Source organism: Apostichopus japonicus, chromosome 20 (genome assembly GCF_037975245.1).
Source record: "Apostichopus japonicus isolate 1M-3 chromosome 20, ASM3797524v1, whole genome shotgun sequence".
Lineage (NCBI taxonomy): Eukaryota > Metazoa > Echinodermata > Holothuroidea > Aspidochirotida > Stichopodidae > Apostichopus > Apostichopus japonicus.
In genome coordinates this window covers 31,691,478-31,712,515 of record NC_092580.1, presented here as the reverse complement: position 1 = coordinate 31,712,515, position 21,038 = coordinate 31,691,478, and the positions used below count along the sequence as shown (strand labels likewise).

Below are 21,038 nucleotides of genomic sequence, written 5' to 3'. Positions count from 1 at the left end.
AACCGGGACATGTTTTCAAACAATAAACAATAACTCAATCTGTTGTTTCTTTACATCAATGTTCTTCTTATTATAAAACTGCAGTTAGATGAATTTAGGTATCCATTTTATAGATTATTTCGATGATTCATTTTTTTATATCATCCATGACCCTTGCGGCGATTTTGTCGTTTTGGATGTTTTTAGGAAATTTGAAACTTCTTCTCGGGGCAAATCATAGATTTCTATCGGGTAAAATGTTAGCAATCCTTGTTCACATATGCACCCTCAAAATGTCGTCGAGCCTTAGTGACGACCATGCCGTTATATACGTCTGTGATTCACAGCCGTGAAGGCAGTTTATCCCAGTTGAAGAGTTAAAGAACATATGGTAATCTATCTATACTAGATGCATTTACGGGAACATGACACCTTGATAAATCTGAGCCTTAAAATATGCTGGTATAGGATATTGAGTTCTAAGAAAGTATTTCAACTTTGCAACTGTGATGATGAAGTTTCAGTTAGGTCTGTTTGACTGGTCTATAATATACTGTAAACACAGCAGATATTAGTAAACTGGCTACATTGTATAAGGACGTAAAACGTTCATATTTTATGACATACTTTAGCTGCAGTACATTGTGCACATACATGCGTATAGGGTGATACAATGAAATGTCATACAAACATATAGTTAAGACAACGTTAGCCTAACTGAAATCCCGTAGAACAGTGTTGTTGCGTTCAGTCCGCTTTGCTGAATACGTGAGATAAATACCAGGTATTTATTATTATTTTCTGGAATTCCTTTGAAACAATATTGCGTTAAGATCATTATAATCCATTAGATTCCAGCTTGTGATCCGATGCCGTTACCACTAACGGCTCTAGCCATGGTTATGCGCGCAGACCACCGACGATGACTATAAAAGGTTATTATACTCGGATGTGGCATTATACCATAGAAATTTATATTTCTGGGCATTATACTTGACTGACGTGCATTTGAAATCAAATACTATAACCTGGCTGGACTGGTGAACTTATATGCATCTGGTAAGTGTTAAAACTTATCTAATTACAGCGTATCTAATTACAGCGTACATCGTGATAGGCTGGTACAGTTTCAATGGTCAGAAACCACTAACGGTATTCTAGTACAGGGTTATCTACGGATACCACCAATGAAAACCTATTCTGCATGGGTACACTGTATGCCTATGTGGCATTATACAGACTCACATGCATTTGGACTGGCAAGTATTAATTTGTTTTTCCCTTGGTAAGTGTTAGAACCCTAACATAGCTTAGAACTTATAGCCTATCGTGACAGACTGGCTACTGTTGCAGTGCCGTAGTAATATTAATATACTGTGCAGGGCAGGAAATATGCAGAGGGAGGGCGAGGGACGTGGGGGGGGGGGGTGGGATTGGGGATCAAGCCTCGGCTCTTCGTCCCTGTAACTGTTCACGTTAAAAGCGAACATTATCTCTGTACCTATGCACCACCTTTAAATCATGTTAGGCCTATCTGCTGATATTTACCATAGATTAACAATAAACAATAAACCATAGTCTGCTATCTTGCCAACGTTGAACTGCTGTGTAATTCGTACAGTATTTGTTTTAATAAAATTGTCAAAAGTACGTTGCATCGCTAGGTATATAGATGACATTAATTATGTGAACAGTCTAGTGTGTAAAAGAGTAAATAAAACCCTCATTTACCAACACCTGCCGACTGTTTGCTATTAGGAAAAGATTAAAAACCAGCTTTGAAACAGCCTCGTAAAACTATTTCAAATCAGATGTACAGAGATTCAGACACGGTCCAAAGACTATGCAGGCCGATCTACCATGCAAATCATTTTGGTAAGAATATATATAGTTAAGTATGCCTATTCTTGTTGTTCTTACTTGTCTAGAAGGTTGTTAGATATATGTTGTATTTCTAGTTGCTTCCAGTGTGATTAAGTTAATAATAAATATGCGGAAAACGTTTAAATTTGTCAAATTTATTGCTCCATGTTCTCCAATTTCAACTTGATATATCGTCATGCGTTGGCTTTTACAACTTTCAACGTCTTATCGATTCTACAAAGAATCTCTTAAAGGAATTACTAAGTCATTAACAGATTTCTAGACTATATATAGCGACCATAATTCTTCTTCGTTATAAAGCAAAATATATTATGGTTTCCGTAAATGGAGCAGCAGGCTTTGATTCCAATCCTCACGTGAAAGCTGAATCAACGTAAAATCTATATCTTCATATCTACCAACTAATATGACATCAATTGTGCTATAGTTTTATTCCATTTTCAATGTTTTCCATCAATAAATATGTAACGTTTTACAAGCACGTATATATATATATATATATATATATATATATATATATATATATATATATATATATATATATATATATATATATATATCTATATATATATATCTATATATATATATATATATATATATAGGCCTATATATCAATATTTATATATGTTTATATGTATGTGTGTGCATATGATAAATGTTGGCCTTAAACGACTTGGTGTTAAAAATCATTGAAAACATTGAACTATAAACAGTAATAAAGACATAGAAAAATGATTAATTATTAATACTCTTCGACTTGTCTTTGTAAAGTTACAAATAAGATATTTCCTATATATTTTCTTTTTACAGTAATAACTGTTATTTCATTAATAAATCAATCACTGCGTTTTGGAAAAAAAATCTACTTTTAGCAGATGAAATCATTTCAAATTTCAGTATCATATTCCGTAGCCAAACTGAGCTTAATAACTCACATAATTTCTGTTAATATGGGGCATTTGTACACTGATTTGTTTATCGGGGTGTTCAGAATTTGAAACGTAATTAATATCACTTGATATAATCGAAGAAGCAGGTGTAAATATTCAAGAGTCATCAATTGGGTACACAATTCTCCTTGAATAAACAACCAAGCCAGTATATATGTATGTATAATAAGCACTCTAAAAGTGGGTTTGTTTGTGATCTAGGCGTTCTTAACTGCGTATAACGTCATTCATATTTTTTTTCATATATGGTGATAAGCTATTGTTAATTCTTTTCCGTTTAAAGTTAGTAGTAAGCAACGCATTGCTATTGATATACATAAATACATATACATACATTGTTTGTTATATTGACTCCTTAATCCATGCATGGGCTTATCTAAGATGTTGAGAGATGAAATTAAATTGTCGAGTTGTTGGCGAGTTCTATTACTATAACACCTCGTCGCCAAGGCACATTTCACTTTAGTATTATCCACCTCGGAGCAAATAGAATATTACAAATCGTTTATCAACTTGGTCCACTCCAGACTCCTTACATTGAGACTGTAATGCACCTTGACTATATGGGATAAAATAATCGCATGTTATGAAAATTCATGTCATGAAACAACATCCAAAAAGGTATCAAGATGAACTAAAAAGGCCGCTTCTAGTAATAAATATTGGGTAAAGATGCTGAATTATATAAGTATGTAATTTAAATCATCATGCAAGCAGGAACTCGCGAAGAAGCCATCATTGGCTTACCAAAGCCGCAAGCTGACCGAGGTCAGTCTCTTAGATTCATATTTAACGTCAATGATTATGAATTGTCAATTGTCAACAACTCTGTAACTGGACGACATACATTAATCTTGGAGTGACTCGAACTCGGGACCTTATGATTGAAAGGCACCGCGTTAACCACTGAGCTAACACTCCACAATATTATGTTGTCATATATCATATATGCTATTATACTTTCAGAAATAATATGGTTCCTGCGATTCATGGACATTGTAGATGTCACTATAAGCCAAGAGTTTGCAAAATGAATATTTGGAAAGTGTTGTTTATATTTTCATCTGTGGTTATAATCGCTTACGTAAACCAACAATGGATTCTTCCGACCTACTGCCCATCGATATTACAGTTTCTGAAGTCGAGGTTAGTGTTAATGACATGCATACACTCCATTAATTACCTACCGTATATAATAACGAACTATGCTGTTAGTATTTCATTTGCTTTATCGTTCTACTGAACGCATGACGTGCACACTTATCAAGTTAATGGACGAGTTATGTATTCATTACTTGCACATCGATCGTGTGTTCAGGTGTCTGCATGCGTTCATTAATTCGATCATTAATTCGTTCATTCATTCACCGATACGTTCAATCATGTATTCGTTCATTCATTCATTCATCCATTAACTCACTCACTCATTCATTCATTCATTTATTTAACTAATTAATGTATCCATCCGGCCATCTATTCATTCAATGGTTCATTTATTCATTAATTCATCCACCCATCAGTCCATTCATTTACTGATCCATTCATTTGTTCGGTCATATACTTCTTTCATTCATGAATCCGAACTATAGTCCATTCACTCCCTTCATATTTAGAAATCACAAAAAGACAACAGATAACAGTACTATACAGTATGTTGCTTAAGACATACATCGTGTGGTATTTTGCATACTTATTATCACACAGAAATTCGATGGACTTTTAACCAATTTTACTTCCTCTTTTGAATCGACATGAAAAGGTATATACGCTGTGAAATCACATTTTATATTATAAAGCACAATCGTCACATAACCTTAATATAATAGTAATATGTTTTCCTTTAGTTTAGGCTAACTTGCAAGCAGATCGTGTCAGACACTGTTGACGTTATACAGAAGAAAGAACGAAAAATCGGTTCGGAAAATGGTATATTGATATACTATTATTAGCTTTATACACAATTTTCCCGCCTAAACGTCAATTTAAGTTCAAGGAGCATTTTGCAACCAATTCGGTTAAAGTATAAGATTGAGGTCATTAAGCTATTATTGTTGCAGTTTATTCGTTATAATATTTCTTTCTCCCACTTAATTCAGTTTCGGATATGCAGCTAACCAAGAGGTAGTAAGCAATCTTAGACGACCCGGTAAGATATTAGCCGGTAACCTAGGAGATAGGAAGACGATTGAGGGATCCGACCGCCCTCCAATCAGAGCCAAGAATGACAGTAGTCTTGATACACAGCTGAAGTCGTACCAATACGACCGAAAAGCAGATGGCAATGGGTACGAAGTCAAAGAAGTAGATATCAACGTCCACGTGAAAACAAATTTAGAGCAATTAGAGGAAGAAGAAAGACAAAGCCTAATTAATGTGAAAGAAATTCTGCCAAGCGCCACGCGACCAGATTTGGCTCAAGATCGGATAGTTTTTATGAAAACGCACAGAACTAGCAGCGGCACTATGGCCTGTATTTTAAAACGATATGGCTACAATCACGAGTTACTCTTCGCGCTTCCGAAAGAACTTCGTGCTAATAACTTTTTACAGACGGTGAAGTTCAAACGAGAATTTGTCTATCAGTATCCAGGCGTGATCGACCAAAAATATAACATCTTAGCGAATAACGCCAGATATAACAGGAAAGAAATGGCATTTGTTATTCCGAAAGCGACATTTATCACAATGTTACGACGTCCAGAAGAACAATTTGAATCAGTATTTGGGTATCACAACATGACTAGTAAATTAAACCTAGCAAAATCCCCAAATCCGATTGCATCCTTTCTGGAACGAGCTGATTATTATTATGGACAAAAGATACCATTTTCAGATTTCTTAAAGAATGGCCAACTATTCGATTTCGGTTTGAATCGAGAGAGCATGGAAAACAATGCAAATATTGTTGAAATGATCAAATCGTTAGAAGCAGAGTTTGATTTGGTCATGATCCGGGAATACTTTGACGAATCATTAATTCTGCTGAAGAAGATACTCGATTGGAAGTTAGATGACATCTTGTACATCCCAACTAATATTAGAAGTGACATCAACCGCTTTAAAATAGACCAACCACTGAGAGAGAAAATTGCTCAATGGAATAGCGGGGATGTTGAACTGTACGATCATTTCAACAAAACCCTTTGGTGGAGGATTGAACAATATGGCGCCAACTTTAAGGACGATCTCGCAACATTTCGAGCCAAAAACCAAGAAGTATTTGAACGTTGTGTAGATACGAGCAAAAGCGACGCTTCAGACAGACGACAGACGAAATTTGTCGCTCGAGATTCCAGTAAATTCTGCCAAGATCTTCTTCGAAGCGACGAGGAGTATACGTCGTTTATTCGTGAAAGACAAAAGGAACTGTTTCGACGTAAGCAGAGAAAATAACATGAATATTTATAATGGAACTGCTCTCCCATACGTCATATCTATAAATGGCTTAAGTGTATAGTTAATAATCGCGTAAACTAGAACGTTCGAGGTCGCTCGCGCGGTGAAATGTAACTTTGTTCTTAGCTTCAGTAATTGGTTGCTAACTTTACTTTGCAGAAAAACCCGACCCGAATCCAAATAGCAGTTAGCGCCGCCTGGAGCGGCCACATTTCCCAGTTATTCATTGTATTACTATTTTCTTGTTTGTTTTATATTTCCAATTTGTGTTGGCGGCGGGATGGAGTGAATACTAATAATAAGAGATTGCATTTTCAAGAACCTTATTTTCAATATTCGGTTATAATGGTACGTTAAGATTGACAAAGTATATTTTTCGTGTATATAGCTCATCTTGATCAGAAGCTACTTTGCTTTGGTTCACTATATAGATGCTTAAAATCTGAGTACAGTCTCTTACGTCTGAAGACAAGACAAACAAGAACAACATTAGTATGTAACATAAATCTATACATACCACACTTACAAGGTGACTTAGGCCTACCTAGCCTACCGTGCGAACTTTGCATATAAGAATCAAACTAGCTGAAGCGTCAGCGATGTTGTAAAATAAACTGTTCATGGTGCCAGTATTTGTTAATTACTGCATGTGTACATTTATGAACGAACTAAAAGAATGATTAGCCTTTATTGGTGATATGATGTCATTTCAAATGCACGTCAGCCAGTATAATGCACAGAAATATAATGATTAACATGTATCGATCTAGTACTACTAATTGAAGCGGATGAAACATGCGAGATGTTTATGAAAAGCTACCAGCTACCCACAAATGGTGTTGAACCAACAAAATGATTTTCAATGGATGTTAAACAATGATATATTGGGGAGTTAATATATACATTGGGGGAGTGGTCGTATACTTTGGGGCGTGGCTATACATGCGTGGTTTAGGTAACCAATCAGAAGCCTCTGTTAACAAAACAAGAGATTCCAAGATGATAATCCACTGGGCTCATCTTGTCTCATCTCATTAATAATTTTATTGGAATAGACTCATCTCGCCAAAAAACAAAAACCAAATCCGTCAGACAATGACAGGTTATAATTTAAAACAGACAACTAGTAATGTGATAAGCAAATTTTAAAGAAAAGAATGCAGTGTTTACGTATCAGTAAATAGGAAATAAAATGGAAACCTTTGAGCTACAACTATGAGTAAGAGAATACCTCTCAAAGGAAAAAGTTTGCCAAACGATCCAGATACCCATGTAAAATCATTTAATTCATGGTGTATTATATTGACGTTCCTTTATCTTTATTTTTAGATTTTTCGGAAAAGGGATATTTTGTGTCTTTATAGACTTATTTAAATAGATTACATCTACCCTTTTGCACCCTTCTCTTGTTATTTCTTATTGGTATTGTGTGCTGGTAAGGTCACCATTTTCATAACAGATTTTTTTACAATGTAAAAGTCGAAATCGAAGAATTAGGAAATATCTAAATTGCAACTAAGCTGGCAAATGATAACCGATTTCAAGAAATAAACAGACATTGCAAACCTGAGCAAAGACTCTAATAATTTGTGAGAGACGGCGGACAGTTGTGGCGTGTAGGGACAGACACACAGTAAGTTATGTGCCAGCTGATGCAAAAACTACCTCGGCATGATTTCTGAGTGACAATTTCAGTTAAGATATTGTAAAAAAATCTACCTAAATATTTGTATCATGGACTGTTCCAATTGATAAATGGTATGATGAACATGTTTACATTTGACAATCATAATATAGGCTTTATTGACAAGGGAAAGAAAAAGGGTCAATCACTCTTTGAATGTGAATAACACCAGTTGCAAATATTTGACAAATTTTGAAAATTTTGAAATATTGGATGTGCCTAAGTTTCAATGGATATATCGTATAGTATATTTTGACCCACTGATAGATTTATAAGGAAAAAACGTTAACGTTTTTACCAGAAAAGCTTGGACAGATTTCACAAATGATCCTTTTGCTACCTCCATGTTCCATTTGAAGTTTCAACGTTAATTCGTATGTATCCATATTCTCATTTTATATGATAAACAAGAATTAATGCGGCAACCTCGTCCCACATATTTACATATAAGTTTAGACAATATTATATGTACTTTCCGTCCCTCACGTTCAATCCTCATCGACACTATTTCAAACCCGTGGCGTGACTCTCCATTAATTTCTGGATAAGTTCAATAAATAGCCTTTGCTACAATATTAGGCAGCAACTAAAATGATTTTACTAATTTTAATTTTTCGACCAAATGTTACCTAGAGTTTGATCACATCATTTATGATCAATACTATAGTTAGTGTCATTCATCTCTTAGTTAGCCACTCAAATGATGTTATTCAGACCCCATGTTCCCCATGTGTCATTCTCTACTGTCTGCACAACCACTCAGATTGTATCCCCCCCCCCCCCCCCGCAACCCCACCTCTCTCTTCTCTAACCCCTCACCCAAAACACAAACTAGCAACTAGCAAGTCTTGTACGGTGAAATCTGGCTACCAAGCATGTTCGAGGGTGTACGTCTCTAACAGACAACCCAACCGTACCGAACAATAACGTATAACCACATAGGCTACAGTCATATGATTTACGAAGGACAGGGTTTGTTGAAAATGGCATCTCATTTTCACTTCGTGGCTGAGAAACCTGCAGATAGCCTCATAAGAGATATAGAAGCTTTAAATAAGTTTAAAGATAACGTAAGGAAGACTTTTATTACCATATTAAAATAATTAGGAAAGGTTTTCGATATGCATAGTATAGTAGTATTAGTAGTATTGTAGTGTGGGTAGGCGTATTCATTACAACAGTTAGTTTGGCCTAACCACAGTTATGAATGCCCTGGCTATATTCTAGCTCATACACAAGTCTAACTCGAAGCTTTATGAATTAAGGAAGTGGCGGTGAGACAACAATACAGGGGGTCGGGAGGTTGTGGTAAACATGTATATACCTAGGACTTAGTCTTGTTACATAAGCCTAGTTACTTTTTACAAGTTCAATTACTTTTGAGGGGCTTTGAAACTGAAGAGCTAAACTGACATTCGAAACTGATAATATTAGGCCCAACACACACAAAAACAGACAGCCTAGGTATATGCATAACTGTTCTTTTATTGCAATAATGATTTAGGCATAACTCAGAACTAGGCTATTACAAAAGTTTTGGTACCTAAGATTTATCACCAATAGGAAAAGTATACAATTGAATTTCTGAGTGGAGATACCAGAGAAGGAAAGTATAAAACAAGTGCAGCATCTATTTTACTGGGTGTGACATTGGAATTCATGTGTACCACAATTCAGTAATAAAGTAGAAAGTTGGGTTTTGTGCAGGATGAGTGTTTTGGAGTCTAAAATCTCAGGAAATCAAGGGAGGCAATGCAAACCTAATCACTATAACAATTAATCAGCATTTTGTCAACATCTTATAAATATAAGAGTAAACAAATGCAAGTATTAAAGAGTTACAGTAAGATTGCTTAGAAAGGAAGAAAGATGTGCACATGTTTACCATTAATTGTATATATTTCACTGTAAAATAACCATGTAAGTTTATGCAGCTCAGTATCAGTTTTTCACTTTTCATTTCAGCAACTGCAACAGTTCATGACCATCGCCTTTAACTTTCTGCTTGATCCCAGCAATGTAAGTAAACCATGTGTTGGCATTTATGAAAGAAGGTAAAGTCTGGTGGAAGATATGGTGATAAATAACAGTAAAAGAATATGAAGATATTGTAATGTTCACTTTGAGGTGTAAGCCCATGTCATTATCTTGGATCTAACTAGATGTGGTTGTTTGAAGGTAAATTGGTTTGACTAGAGAGTTGTCATGTAATAATCATTGTTTTGACTTACATGAGATGAAAATTGATTAATAAAATTAAAAATATTTACCTTAATCTGTGAGGTTTCATGAATGACAAAGCATTTATATACAGTTAATAGGTACTTCAGACAATCAAGTATATACAGGTACTATTGACATCTCGTGCAGTATTTCTGAAAAATTAGAGTTTTGAAGTCCTGAAATTGTTTCCCGAAGCTCACTTTGCTTTCAATTTCATATTGGCTGAAGTTGCTGTATGAAACTTTAAATCTTGTACTTTTGGTTTTACAGTCTTCCAGGATTATAGGTAATCTTGAAGATTTTGCAGAAGAGCAAGGACTTGGCATGAGCCCTCTAAAGAATCTCTTTAAAAGTGTGATTTCGATATTACATAGTAAGTTTTTTGTAGTAGTTTGAACAACTTAAACACGAACACAGCTGTACATTGCTTATCGTGGAAAAGATCTCTAAGGTGTTAAATGACCAGGTTTTGTTGGAAACTGCATAGATATACCCTGACACCCATCCCTTGTCCCATGTAACATAAGGAACACTTTGTTATTTAACTTGTAAGTTTGGTGAAAAAATTGAATCAGTATGCTGTACTACTTTCTTGCTGTATTTCTACTAACATTTCAATGTTTAATTTCAGGTTCCATTCGTAGGAATTTATCCTCTGCACAAGTCAAGGAAGATTTCGGCAACTTGGGTAAGTTTGGTGTGTTTTGTTTTTGTAGATATTTATATATATGGTTGGTTGGCGTCTATCTTGGCGCAGAGTACTCATTGTCCGGTGGACAGAGCAAAAATAGTTGTTTAAATATCTTATCGGCTGTTTCCTTTGGAGGCGGTCAGGGATTTTCTTTGAACAGTTGCCATGATGACATTTGGACACAGATTCGCTCGGCTACCCTTGTTGATTGAGTTGTAGCTTTTGTCGGCTCTGCTTCTTAATATGAAGAACATTTATAATATACTTTATTATAACTTTTAAGTCCTTTATACTCCGGTGTATATATATATATATATATATATATATATAGTTAAATGTTAATAGAATATAGCTACTGTCTAGTGTAATCCTTTAATCCAAATGCCAGTAAGACATTCAGAAACAGTGAAACATTTAACTTTAGAATGACATAGATACATTGCTCTTTGTATGTACATTTGTAACTCTTTGAAGATATTGTTAATACATGTGTGCTTGGGAATAATTGTAGTTATATGTATTAAAACATATTTCAAACTAGTCTTTGCATAAAAGCCCTATGTTTACAGTTACTTATCTTTCCAAGCAGACAGTCGTAAATTGAATAGTTAAGCATTGAAAGGCGCTGGGACTAGATCTGTTAGTGGTGGGACTTTTTGTCATGACGTTTCTGCAGGCTATGAATAAGTTTTAGTTTTAGTTTAAACCTTCTTGGTGGTGTCTTTTCTTTCAGGTCTTTCAGAAGAAAAAGTAGACAACATAACCAACCAAGTAAGTTGTAAGCTTTTACACATGACTTGCTGTAGCATTTGACAAAATTTGATTTTTTTTTTTATTTACCAGTCATCCAGGAAATGATTTAGAAGAAAGAAACAGTTTTGAAAAACTAAGGAATTATTCAAAGGAAAATTACATCTAAGGATAATTTCTGTGTTCTAGCACCTGCCTTGTACAGACTTGCTGAATGTATTGATTGATTAACAGAAGGTAGTTGGCCAGGAGTGGGTATCGAGGGGGAGGTGGGGGGGGGTGGCAGTGGTGAAACGTGTGGTTAGAAACCAAAGTGCTCATTAGGGGAAAATGATGATAGGAAGATGCATGTCAGAAATTATTTACCAGTTGTTCAATAAAGCATAAATTTTCAAGAATGTATCGTTTTGATAAAGCTTTCATTAATCTTGGGTCAAAAGTTCCCCTTTTAGAGGACAACAGCAATACCACAGGTTTACGTGCCCACAACTTGATAGAGAAATTTTTAAAACAAAAAATGTTCAATGCTCAATTTTCCGTGCCACTAATCAATAAAGTTTTAAACCAGAATATTTTTCAGTCGGAGTGATTTGAACTGCGATTGAAATTCTTGATCATAAACAGAGAAACATTTTGTATCTGGTTTATACATACATGTATGGAAGGTTAAAATCCTTTGAGACATTTTCCACCTTTACACTTAAAGGCATTGAAGACTCGCCCCAAACAGCGTGCCGCCATCTTTAAAAAGTTAACTTTCCGTTGCTTGCAAGTAAAGTTTTTCTCTTGTCGCTACAAAATGCAGACAGTAATGAAATGTGATTCCCTTGTTATCTTTTATCTAGACCTGAGATGTCCATCGCTGCTATTATATGTACACTGTGCTGTGGGTATTGACCGCAGCTGTATGTATTGACTGTACACAAGTGTCTTATTACCGACGGTAGCAAGCTGTGTGTGTATTTTTTGAGATCGATGGTGGTGTCTAACACTTCTGTTACACCTCATTCGAAACTAGGTCAGATTAGTTCTTTTTGCGCGAGTCTTCACACCCTTTAACCTATATTTAAAGCCTTCTCACTTTCAAATGTATGAGAACACATATTCTCTCCCTGTTTTTTGTTCAGTGGCAGACAAACCTGATAGCTTTGAGTCGTGTAGCAGCCGGACAGACATTGGTCATCAACAAACTGATTGACATGGAATGGAAATTTGGAGGTAAATTTTTATCTGTCAATATTAATGATTCTCTCTAATATTAAAGTAAACGTTTTTACTCCCTTCCTCAACAACAATCCAGATAGCCGAAATGTTTAAGTGTATTTGGTAGGATATTTTTGTTATGTCCAATGTAGAGTTATTTTGCTGTAAGTGAGTTTGATAGAATTTCAGCTGCTACTGCAGTAAACTACTTGTGTGAAATATACTACACGTGTAGAGTTTACCACAGTACCAAGCTGTTTACTGTTTTCCAGTCTGCATTGACTGTATTCATGCATTCAGTCGCTTCTTTAGTTGTCCAAATTCAAGTGAACCCAGATTCCATGTCTGACTTTGATCCACACAAAGCTAGTTACCGGCGTTATTGTAAAACCTTAGAGGACATTGTGACAAAATTCACATTGTGACAAACTTTACAGTATAGTTATTATGTGTTAGTTATTATGTTGCCCTTTTTTGTCCATGTGTGTCTCTAGGTAATGTTTCAAAAGATTTTGTAACTATCTGTTTTTACAGTGACAGCAGCAAGCAGTGAGCTGAATACTGTTGGAAATACATTTATCCAGGTAAGTCGATAATGAAGTTCATGGAGGTCCGTCCCCTGGTGTAGACTTTAGGAGGTAGTACCTGTGTCCTGTGTTTGATGCATTTTGTTGATTAAGAAGTCATATTCCTGTCATGATTGAGAACTATTATTGCCTGTGTGGAATGAATCTTCAAAGTTCCCCAACCCATTGTTCTTAGGCAGTCTACAATCTCCCCCCCCCCCCCTCCCCTTTGAGTGTCTAGATGACTACTATTTCTTGGAATTACCCAACTAACGGTACCTGTGATTAGAAGGCTCTTGACACTCAAGTGAACATTTCACAACCAAGCATGTCTACCTGTAAGAATACAATGTTTGTATATTACCTACTTTATTTGCTTTGCTTTTAATAATTCCTTCAACAGATGAAACTTGTGGTAAACAAAGGTGGCAGCAAAACAGAAAATGTGTACATGGGTGAGTGTTTTCTTTATAAGGGTCATGAACCCTTACTCTCTGAGAAAACTCACATTTGTGTTAGAAACCTTCTCTATTTGGAACATCCACCCCTACTGTCTGAGAAAACTCTCGTTTGTGCTGGCAACCCTCATGTGAATTTAGTTGATTCTATGGTATATACATGTTGAAATGCTCCAAATCAATGACATCCATGCTAGGATATATCCATAGGAAATTAGTCTTTCTTTGTGAAGGATAATTGTGAAGGTTAAATGCATTCCCTTGTTCATGGAAATGCATTTCTTTGTCAGATATATCGATACATTTAAGCCCAACCGTGATGATAAGGTACTTTGAGGTTAAATTCATATTAATTTGCTTAATCAATTGATATGATATCTCTGGCTCAATTTCTTATAGTACATATGTGTATTACCCCTGTCATTTACTTTGTTAGGAGTTTATGCTGCTCTGAATCCATGGAAGTGACATATTTACCGGTTGAAATTTTGTTGAAAAATTGTGTCTTTTATTTTCCTCAAAGACAGGATGCTGTTGATAATACATCTTGGCTAATAAAACTGCCTCTTTTTGTAGTAGGTTATGTGTATAATAGCATGAAAAGAGGGCCTGACGTTTCATTCGTAATTAGGTCTTTAGTATCAGAGGGTGTTTCATGTGTGTTCCATATAGTCTTCTTTTAGTCTTCTTCAAACTTATTCTATAAGAAACAACCACATTTTGGTTTGCTTTTAGCTTCTGGCATAATTCCATGTGCTTTATATTCTTTGATTTTGTATTTTTGTTTTCTTCTCCTTTTCCCAATTTTCTTTTAGAATTATCCCTTCCAGAGTTTTACTCATTTCTTCATGAGATGGAAAGGGCCAAGTCATCCTTAGAACACTTCAGCTGATTACTGCCATTCCAGTGCTCATTGAATATTTTTTTTGATATTGTTTTTCCACAATTATTCTCTTATCTTAAAAAGGGCCTGTTTACACTTCTAGATATGAATTAAATCAACATAGTCAGTTTAAATGTTTTAATATTTTATCTCAAATCATGTGTTTTTTTATTTAAGGTCAGTTATAATACAACTTTGATTCAGAGCTTTGTGTCAAATGTTAGTGTCTGTCTGTATTAAATCTCCCCCCCCCCACATCACACCACCCCTGAGTTTGATATAGTTCACTAGAGGTTTGATCTAAACTGCCTGTTTAGCTAGGAGCTATGTTTATTAGATTCAGCCTCTAGTGTAATATGGCTTGTTTTGAGTTGTATAGGAGCTAGTTGCATTTGGGACAACCAAAAATGCTAAGGAAACCTTTGATTAATTTCATGGGATGCATCTCATGTCTTTGCAGGCATCGGTTAAACCATGCCAATAATAGCAGCCATTTCTGGGTGATGTCCCTATGCTATTCTGAAGCTGAGGCTTCTGTGACCACTTTCAAATTACCTCTTTTTCTTTAACGTTTGCTTGATAAATTTAATATTTTCCAACATTGATGGATCAATGTAAGTGAAACTGTAAGCTTGTGAAAGCTTTGCATGACAGAGGTCACTCAATCTGTTTCTATGAATTTTACTTTAATTCCTTGTGAACAGAGCTGATTAATATCACAATTGAAGTACTATCTATTAAAATCTTTTACAACTGGCTAATAATAACCTCTCATAGTAAAAGGACACACAAACTAAGAAAACTATGAATCATAATAAAAGCTTCTTATCACAAATGCAACTAGCCACCCTTAAAGTAGGGTTTTACTATTATATATATTTTATATGCATTTACAGAACATTTTTGAGAAACCTCTATCATGTTGTTCAAGAGAAGAAATTAACTGCAACAATTTCATCTGACTTGGAGTTAACTGTATTGTACATGAACAAAATTATAAGGACTTAACATGCACTTGTACTATAAAACACGAAAAAAATTAAGGTAAACAGAGAGAGTCAGTTATGCATCTCTGAACTAAATGTGACACTTTGCCTCAACTTTATGGAACTTATTAACAGAGATAGATGTTTTGAAGAAAGAAGAAGTAAAAATTTGATGTCAGCAAATGATGACTTTATTCCTTCTAAAGAAAACTTAGGTCAAAAATATTCAAGTCAGGAATGTGAAATCTTGCCATTTTTCATATCATAATTAGGGATAACATATGAAGTATATAAGATGATTTTTGATCTTGTTTGTCTTTTATATTCAGTTTTAAAGGCAGTGACTTTTAAAGGATGTCTCTTAACCTTAACTTTTCTCAAGTTTTACTTTATAGTCTTCCAAATTTCGCAGTAACAGTTATATCTGCATTTTGACAGAATTCTCCCATGCATGAGATGTTTTCATCTGCAGTGGGTAAGAACTTTCTGACATTGTGACAGAGACCATGAAATATCCAAAAGAAGAGATACTGTTTTTAATTAGAGGTTATTAATGGATTAAAGAAAATAAGGAACATTTTCTGTTAAAGAAAAACAGGTACTGTTAAGAACTTTTGAAAATAACTTTAAAACATTTGTGTTTTTCAAAACCCAGCAAATGTGTTGATTTCCATCATTTTTTGTGTGATTTTGTTGACAATGAGTATGTCTTCTAGATACCATGTTTCCTTGAACTGTTAAGAATAATAAATACCAGTATATAGGGCAAGTTTGGCATAAAATGATGTTTCACATGGAGAGAAAAAAACTCTAGAGAGACCTTTGATTTGCTTCAATATTATGGACAACAACAATATAACATCAAAATATGACAATTGTGATAAGAAAACCAAAAATAGATTTCGATTAGTCTGATATTTATTGAACTCTACCCCGTTTCACTCTGAAAATAAGTCATTTACAATATGTACAAGTAGAATATACATAACCTTCTCTTTCTATTGCATCTTGAATACCTTTCAATGTACATCACACCGAACGGCTTCCTCCCTACCCCCAGTGATTAATAATCACACGGAACGGCTTCCTCCCTACCCTCATGATTAATAATCACACGGAACGGCTTCCTCCCTACCTCAGTGATTAATAATCACACCGATTGGCTTCCTCCCTACCCTGGTGATTAATAATCGCACCCAAGGGCTTCCTGCCTGCCCCAGGTGATAAATAATTACACCGAAGGGCTTCCTTCCTACCCTGGTGATTAATAATCACACAGATTGGCTTCCTCCCTACCCTGGTGATTAATAATCACACCTAACGGTTTCCTCTACCCTGGTGGTTAATAATCACACCTAACAGTTTCCTCCCTACCCAGGTGATTAATAATCACACCTAACGGTTTCCTCCCTACCCTGGTGGTTAATAATCACACCTAACGGTTTCCTCCCCACCCCCCGTTATTAATAATCACACCGAACAGCTTCCTACCTATTGTACCCTGGTGATTAATATAATCACAGGGAACGACTTCCTCTATACCTCAGTGATTAATAATCACACCGCAGGGCTTCCTCCCTACCCTGGTGATTCAAAATCACACCAAACGGCTTCCTCCCTACCCCAGGTGATTAATAATCGCACCGGATGGCTTCCTCCCTACCCCAGTGATTAATAATCTATTTTTAATTACTGTTGACCTAGAGACACATCTTTTAATTTTCATGGTTTAATGTACAATATTTACATCTAAAACAAATAAAAACAGAAGTAGGAGAACATGTCAACTTTCTCAAAATAATTTAGAGCCTAAAAATTTGCAAATCAATTTTTTTTCCATCAATTTTTAGTACTACTGGTCTATATTTCAGTATTTGAGAATTATGCAATACCAAACAAACTGATGTAAAAAATAAAAATAAAAACATGCTTAGATTATCTGATAATCCCTCAACTCGATGTAACAAGGGGCAGGAAAAAACAGACAGCACTGGTAATACAAAGGTGAAATCCAAATGTGCCAACAGAGCCCCCACCACCCACTAGTAATTTATATAGCACAAACAAGCAAAAACCACCTTCAAAGGTCAATACTGACTAAGCATTTTCCTTCCATGATTAAATTGAATTGCCCAACAATAGCAACAGATAGTAATGTATGTAAAACATTATGAACAGTAAGATAATTTGTCAATCAAATTTCTTTAGATTGATGGTTCCTGCAACTTTTTAATGACACTATCTTGCCAATTTTTTTTAGTTTGGCCACAACCCATCGTTCTTCATCAGTGCCACCCCCATCCCTCCTTATTTCAGTCAAATTTATCCTTTCAATGTGACTGGTTACTTATGGTTACTTACACGATGCTTGGCTCTGTTTGATGCTTGGCTCTGTTTGATGCTTGGCTCTGTTTCCTTGCCTCGAGTACATCGATACTAGCTTGAAGAATCGATGATGGAATTCTAAGACCCCATGTCCAACCTAAAGCTTTAACCTCGACTTTAAGATTAGTTGCAACACTTTTTTTCTGTCGTGTCTGAAACGTTCTTGTGATCCTTTAACGCCCAGACATTTTGGTCGTGACCCTAAGGTCACAGATGGTTGCCTTAAATCACTAGATCAGATGGTGGTTGGGTTGATTTGACCATTCCCAAATTAAATCTGCACCTATTAAATATCCATCAAAGATCCGTGTACTTTTTGTACAGAATTTGGTGGCTTAAGAGCAAAAAGTTACCTTTGCTATGTGATAATGGCCAGTAGAGAAAGACATTTAAAATTACTTAACACATACATGTCATATTAACCAATACCCAAAGTCCAGAAAGAAAGGGAGAAAAAAACAAAGCACTACATAAAAAAAAATTTAAATACTGTAAAACAACCACATAGGAAAATAACTGAATGAATTATGTTGAAAGAATGTGGAGATTCAAAATAAATTCTTTTGTATGAGAAATCTGTTACTTGCAGTGAAATCTTGTGTAGCAATAACTTTTATGTAATGTTGCAACACTTGGAAAAATAAACTATTTTTGTTGTTGTATATTTTCCATGAGGGCAATGCTGAATTTGTGCAAATACCTTACCCCTGTAGATAAACAAAAAGCGAGTCTCTCATTGTTAGAACTGCCAGACAGATTATTTTTAGATATATCTACGACTACCAATTAATGTCACTCTGTATTACGTAATTTTTCACACGATGACCCATCATAAACTTTGATTACTTTCTGAACATCATTAACTTTGCAAGCCTGTTCGTTATTTAGCACAATATGGAAGCGGAAAGTTTAATATGGTTATGCTGTTTCCATGTACAATGTGAACGAAATGAATAAACAAAATTATTAACTGTTTGTTTTTAGTAACTGTACTAAATGAACAACTACAATGACAGAGATATGTATGCTGAGCAAACCTATGTTATTCTTGTAAGTCACTAAACGTCCCTTTTTCATGAGGGAACATTGGAAGGCTACGAAATATCTTTTGTACATTTTCCTGAGTTTTTACTATCTTTACTTTATACATCCTCTATATCCAATCGAGATGACCGAATACTGACACCACTTTAAAGGATCGAATCCAACAGCATTTTGCTCTTAATTCAGCATTTGTATCCTAATCCAAAGAATCTGTTTGTAAATTTTAGCTGATGAATTCATACTCGGCTCAACCAGAAACATTGTCTAGCCTTTGATCCTTGACTACAAAAACATAGCTGATTTCTGGGCATTCGTTTATTTGGATGGTTTTCTCAGAAGTTGACAAGATGTTATTCTTCCACAATCGAAAATACCAGAAACCAATGTTTTAGTAGCATTTGCAGCTTAATTATTTTGGGTGGTAGAAAGTGCAAGGACCTGGTCGCCATCACCCCCTCCTCACCCCATCACCCCTCACGCCATCACCCCCTCCTCATGTTTACCCCGATGAAGTCCCAGAAGCATGTAAATTCCTTGTAAACACCAAAAACACCTTGTAAATTCATTGCGATGACCTCTTTAGAATGAGATCCTGCAAGTTGATGCTCAATAGTTCAGATTAGACTCTCAGAAGTAGAATTCTACCTTCAGGCTTCATCTACCCGAGAGGGGGGGGGGCAGTCTGTTACAGTGAGACACAGAAAATACTGATGTCATTAAGTTACTTTACACATACCATTACCAGTAAGTTCAGTTTAGAGGCCTAGTAGTTTCACTGATGAAGTAGCAGGAGCGATGCACCGTTCATCTAGCGCTAGACTGCGTTGTATGAATATCCTCACCGGGTTTCAGCAAATGCTTCAGCTTCGATCGTGGCGATCTTCAATTTCCTGCAACCAGATTGGGAAACTTTTCGCTGACAGTGAACGCAGGCTAGTTTTCTCAACGTCTGAGGTCTCAGATGACGACCAATGAGATCTTTGATGCTTGACATTTAACACGACTCAAGAGGATCTAAATATTGGTTAAAGATGTACTCTGGTGGAGCGTATGATGGTCCTCGCAATCCACTACATCATCCACTCCTGATTAACTGCAACCCTCCTATTGGCCCTCAATTTACCTTCATGAGTCAGGAGATGAGACTACGAAAAGACCCTCCCAGCGATCAGACCAGCAGCCTGCCTCCTTTCTGTATCTTGAGGATTTTACCAAGTCTCTGTTTGGCAGTGGCCATGCCCTTCTTGGGCTTGCGAGCTGCAAGTTTAAAAATGACATGAAACAGCTAATGTCACTATGTATAGTTTCTAATAGCAGCATGGAACACTATGTGGGGATAGTGTGTGCATTTGGGGTATGGTTCACTTGTTTTAATCTCATAGCTATTAATCTATGGAACAGTTTTCACTGCATTCAAGTTTCAAACCGAAAGGGTGTAGAATTTTGTAGCAGTTATTATCAAGGAGATAAGCCAAAAGTGATAATGTGTACACATACTCCATGAGAGTGAATAGGCTAGATGGCACCTCTCTCCCCTACACCAAAATAGGGTATTTTAAATTTAAGGTTGTTTTAAGTTTATCTGTGTCTTAAAAACTGCCTTAGGATTAAAACTGATCCCATCCCTACCCCGGAATGGCAACACCCCAACCATGTCTGTAGATAATGGGAAAGATCTCTCATAATATGACATTTACAGAGTTTTAATAAGGATGGGATTACATCATCTAGCAAAGAGGTTTGAGTATGAGCTTTTACAGTCATGTAAAACATCCCCAGGGATGTGCTCACACTGGGCGGCACCGGGCGGCTGCGCCCAGCAGTTCTGAATGCCGCCCAGCACAAACAGTATTTTAAACATTTCCGCCCAGCACTTTTTTGATGATTAATTGAACAAATTTTACCTTAACCAAAATCTGGGAAAATACATGGCACAGAATAGGAAAAATGGCAACA

At 35.8% G+C, this 21,038-nt stretch overlaps 3 protein-coding genes across 6 annotated transcripts in view; 2 read left to right on the top strand and 1 right to left on the bottom strand.

The window, feature by feature from the left end:
• The first annotated feature begins 524 nt into the window (after positions 1-524).
• Positions 525-7,470, top strand: LOC139961757 (galactosylceramide sulfotransferase-like). Of its 3 annotated transcripts, XM_071961232.1 has the most exons (4): positions 525-763; positions 1,738-1,854; positions 3,780-3,959; positions 4,910-7,470. In XM_071961232.1, exons 3-4 carry the CDS (start codon positions 3,787-3,789, stop codon positions 6,204-6,206), a joined length of 1,470 nt encoding a protein of 489 aa, XP_071817333.1. In that variant the 5' UTR covers positions 525-763; positions 1,738-1,854; positions 3,780-3,786; the 3' UTR covers positions 6,207-7,470. The 3 variants fall into 3 exon arrangements, with proteins under 3 accessions (XP_071817333.1, XP_071817334.1, XP_071817336.1); XM_071961233.1 differs by lacking the exon at positions 1,738-1,854; XM_071961235.1 differs by lacking the exons at positions 525-763; positions 1,738-1,854 and adding an exon at positions 789-1,038.
• A 1,334-nt stretch (positions 7,471-8,804) lies between these two features.
• LOC139961304 (COMM domain-containing protein 7-like) lies at positions 8,805-14,920 on the top strand. The gene is made up of 9 exons (XM_071960430.1): positions 8,805-8,963; positions 9,859-9,912; positions 10,387-10,489; positions 10,748-10,804; positions 11,541-11,578; positions 12,685-12,775; positions 13,295-13,344; positions 13,730-13,781; positions 14,600-14,920. Exons 1-9 carry the CDS (start codon positions 8,847-8,849, stop codon positions 14,674-14,676), a joined length of 639 nt encoding a protein of 212 aa, XP_071816531.1. The 5' UTR covers positions 8,805-8,846; the 3' UTR covers positions 14,677-14,920.
• LOC139961303 (histone lysine demethylase PHF8-like) overlaps positions 14,894-21,038 on the bottom strand; it is a 23,945-nt gene continuing 17,800 nt past the window's right edge. The window contains exons 20-21 of one of the 2 annotated variants that reach the window (XR_011790803.1): positions 17,009-20,339; positions 14,894-16,970 (exon numbers count right to left, since the gene is read on the bottom strand). Coding sequence is in view for 1 of the 2 variants with exons in the window: in XM_071960429.1 (XP_071816530.1) it covers positions 20,251-20,339 (89 nt within the window). In the remaining variant the exon portion in view is untranslated. Of the gene's footprint in view, positions 20,340-21,038 lie in introns of both variants that reach the window. The other variant, XM_071960429.1, reaches the window with a different exon arrangement.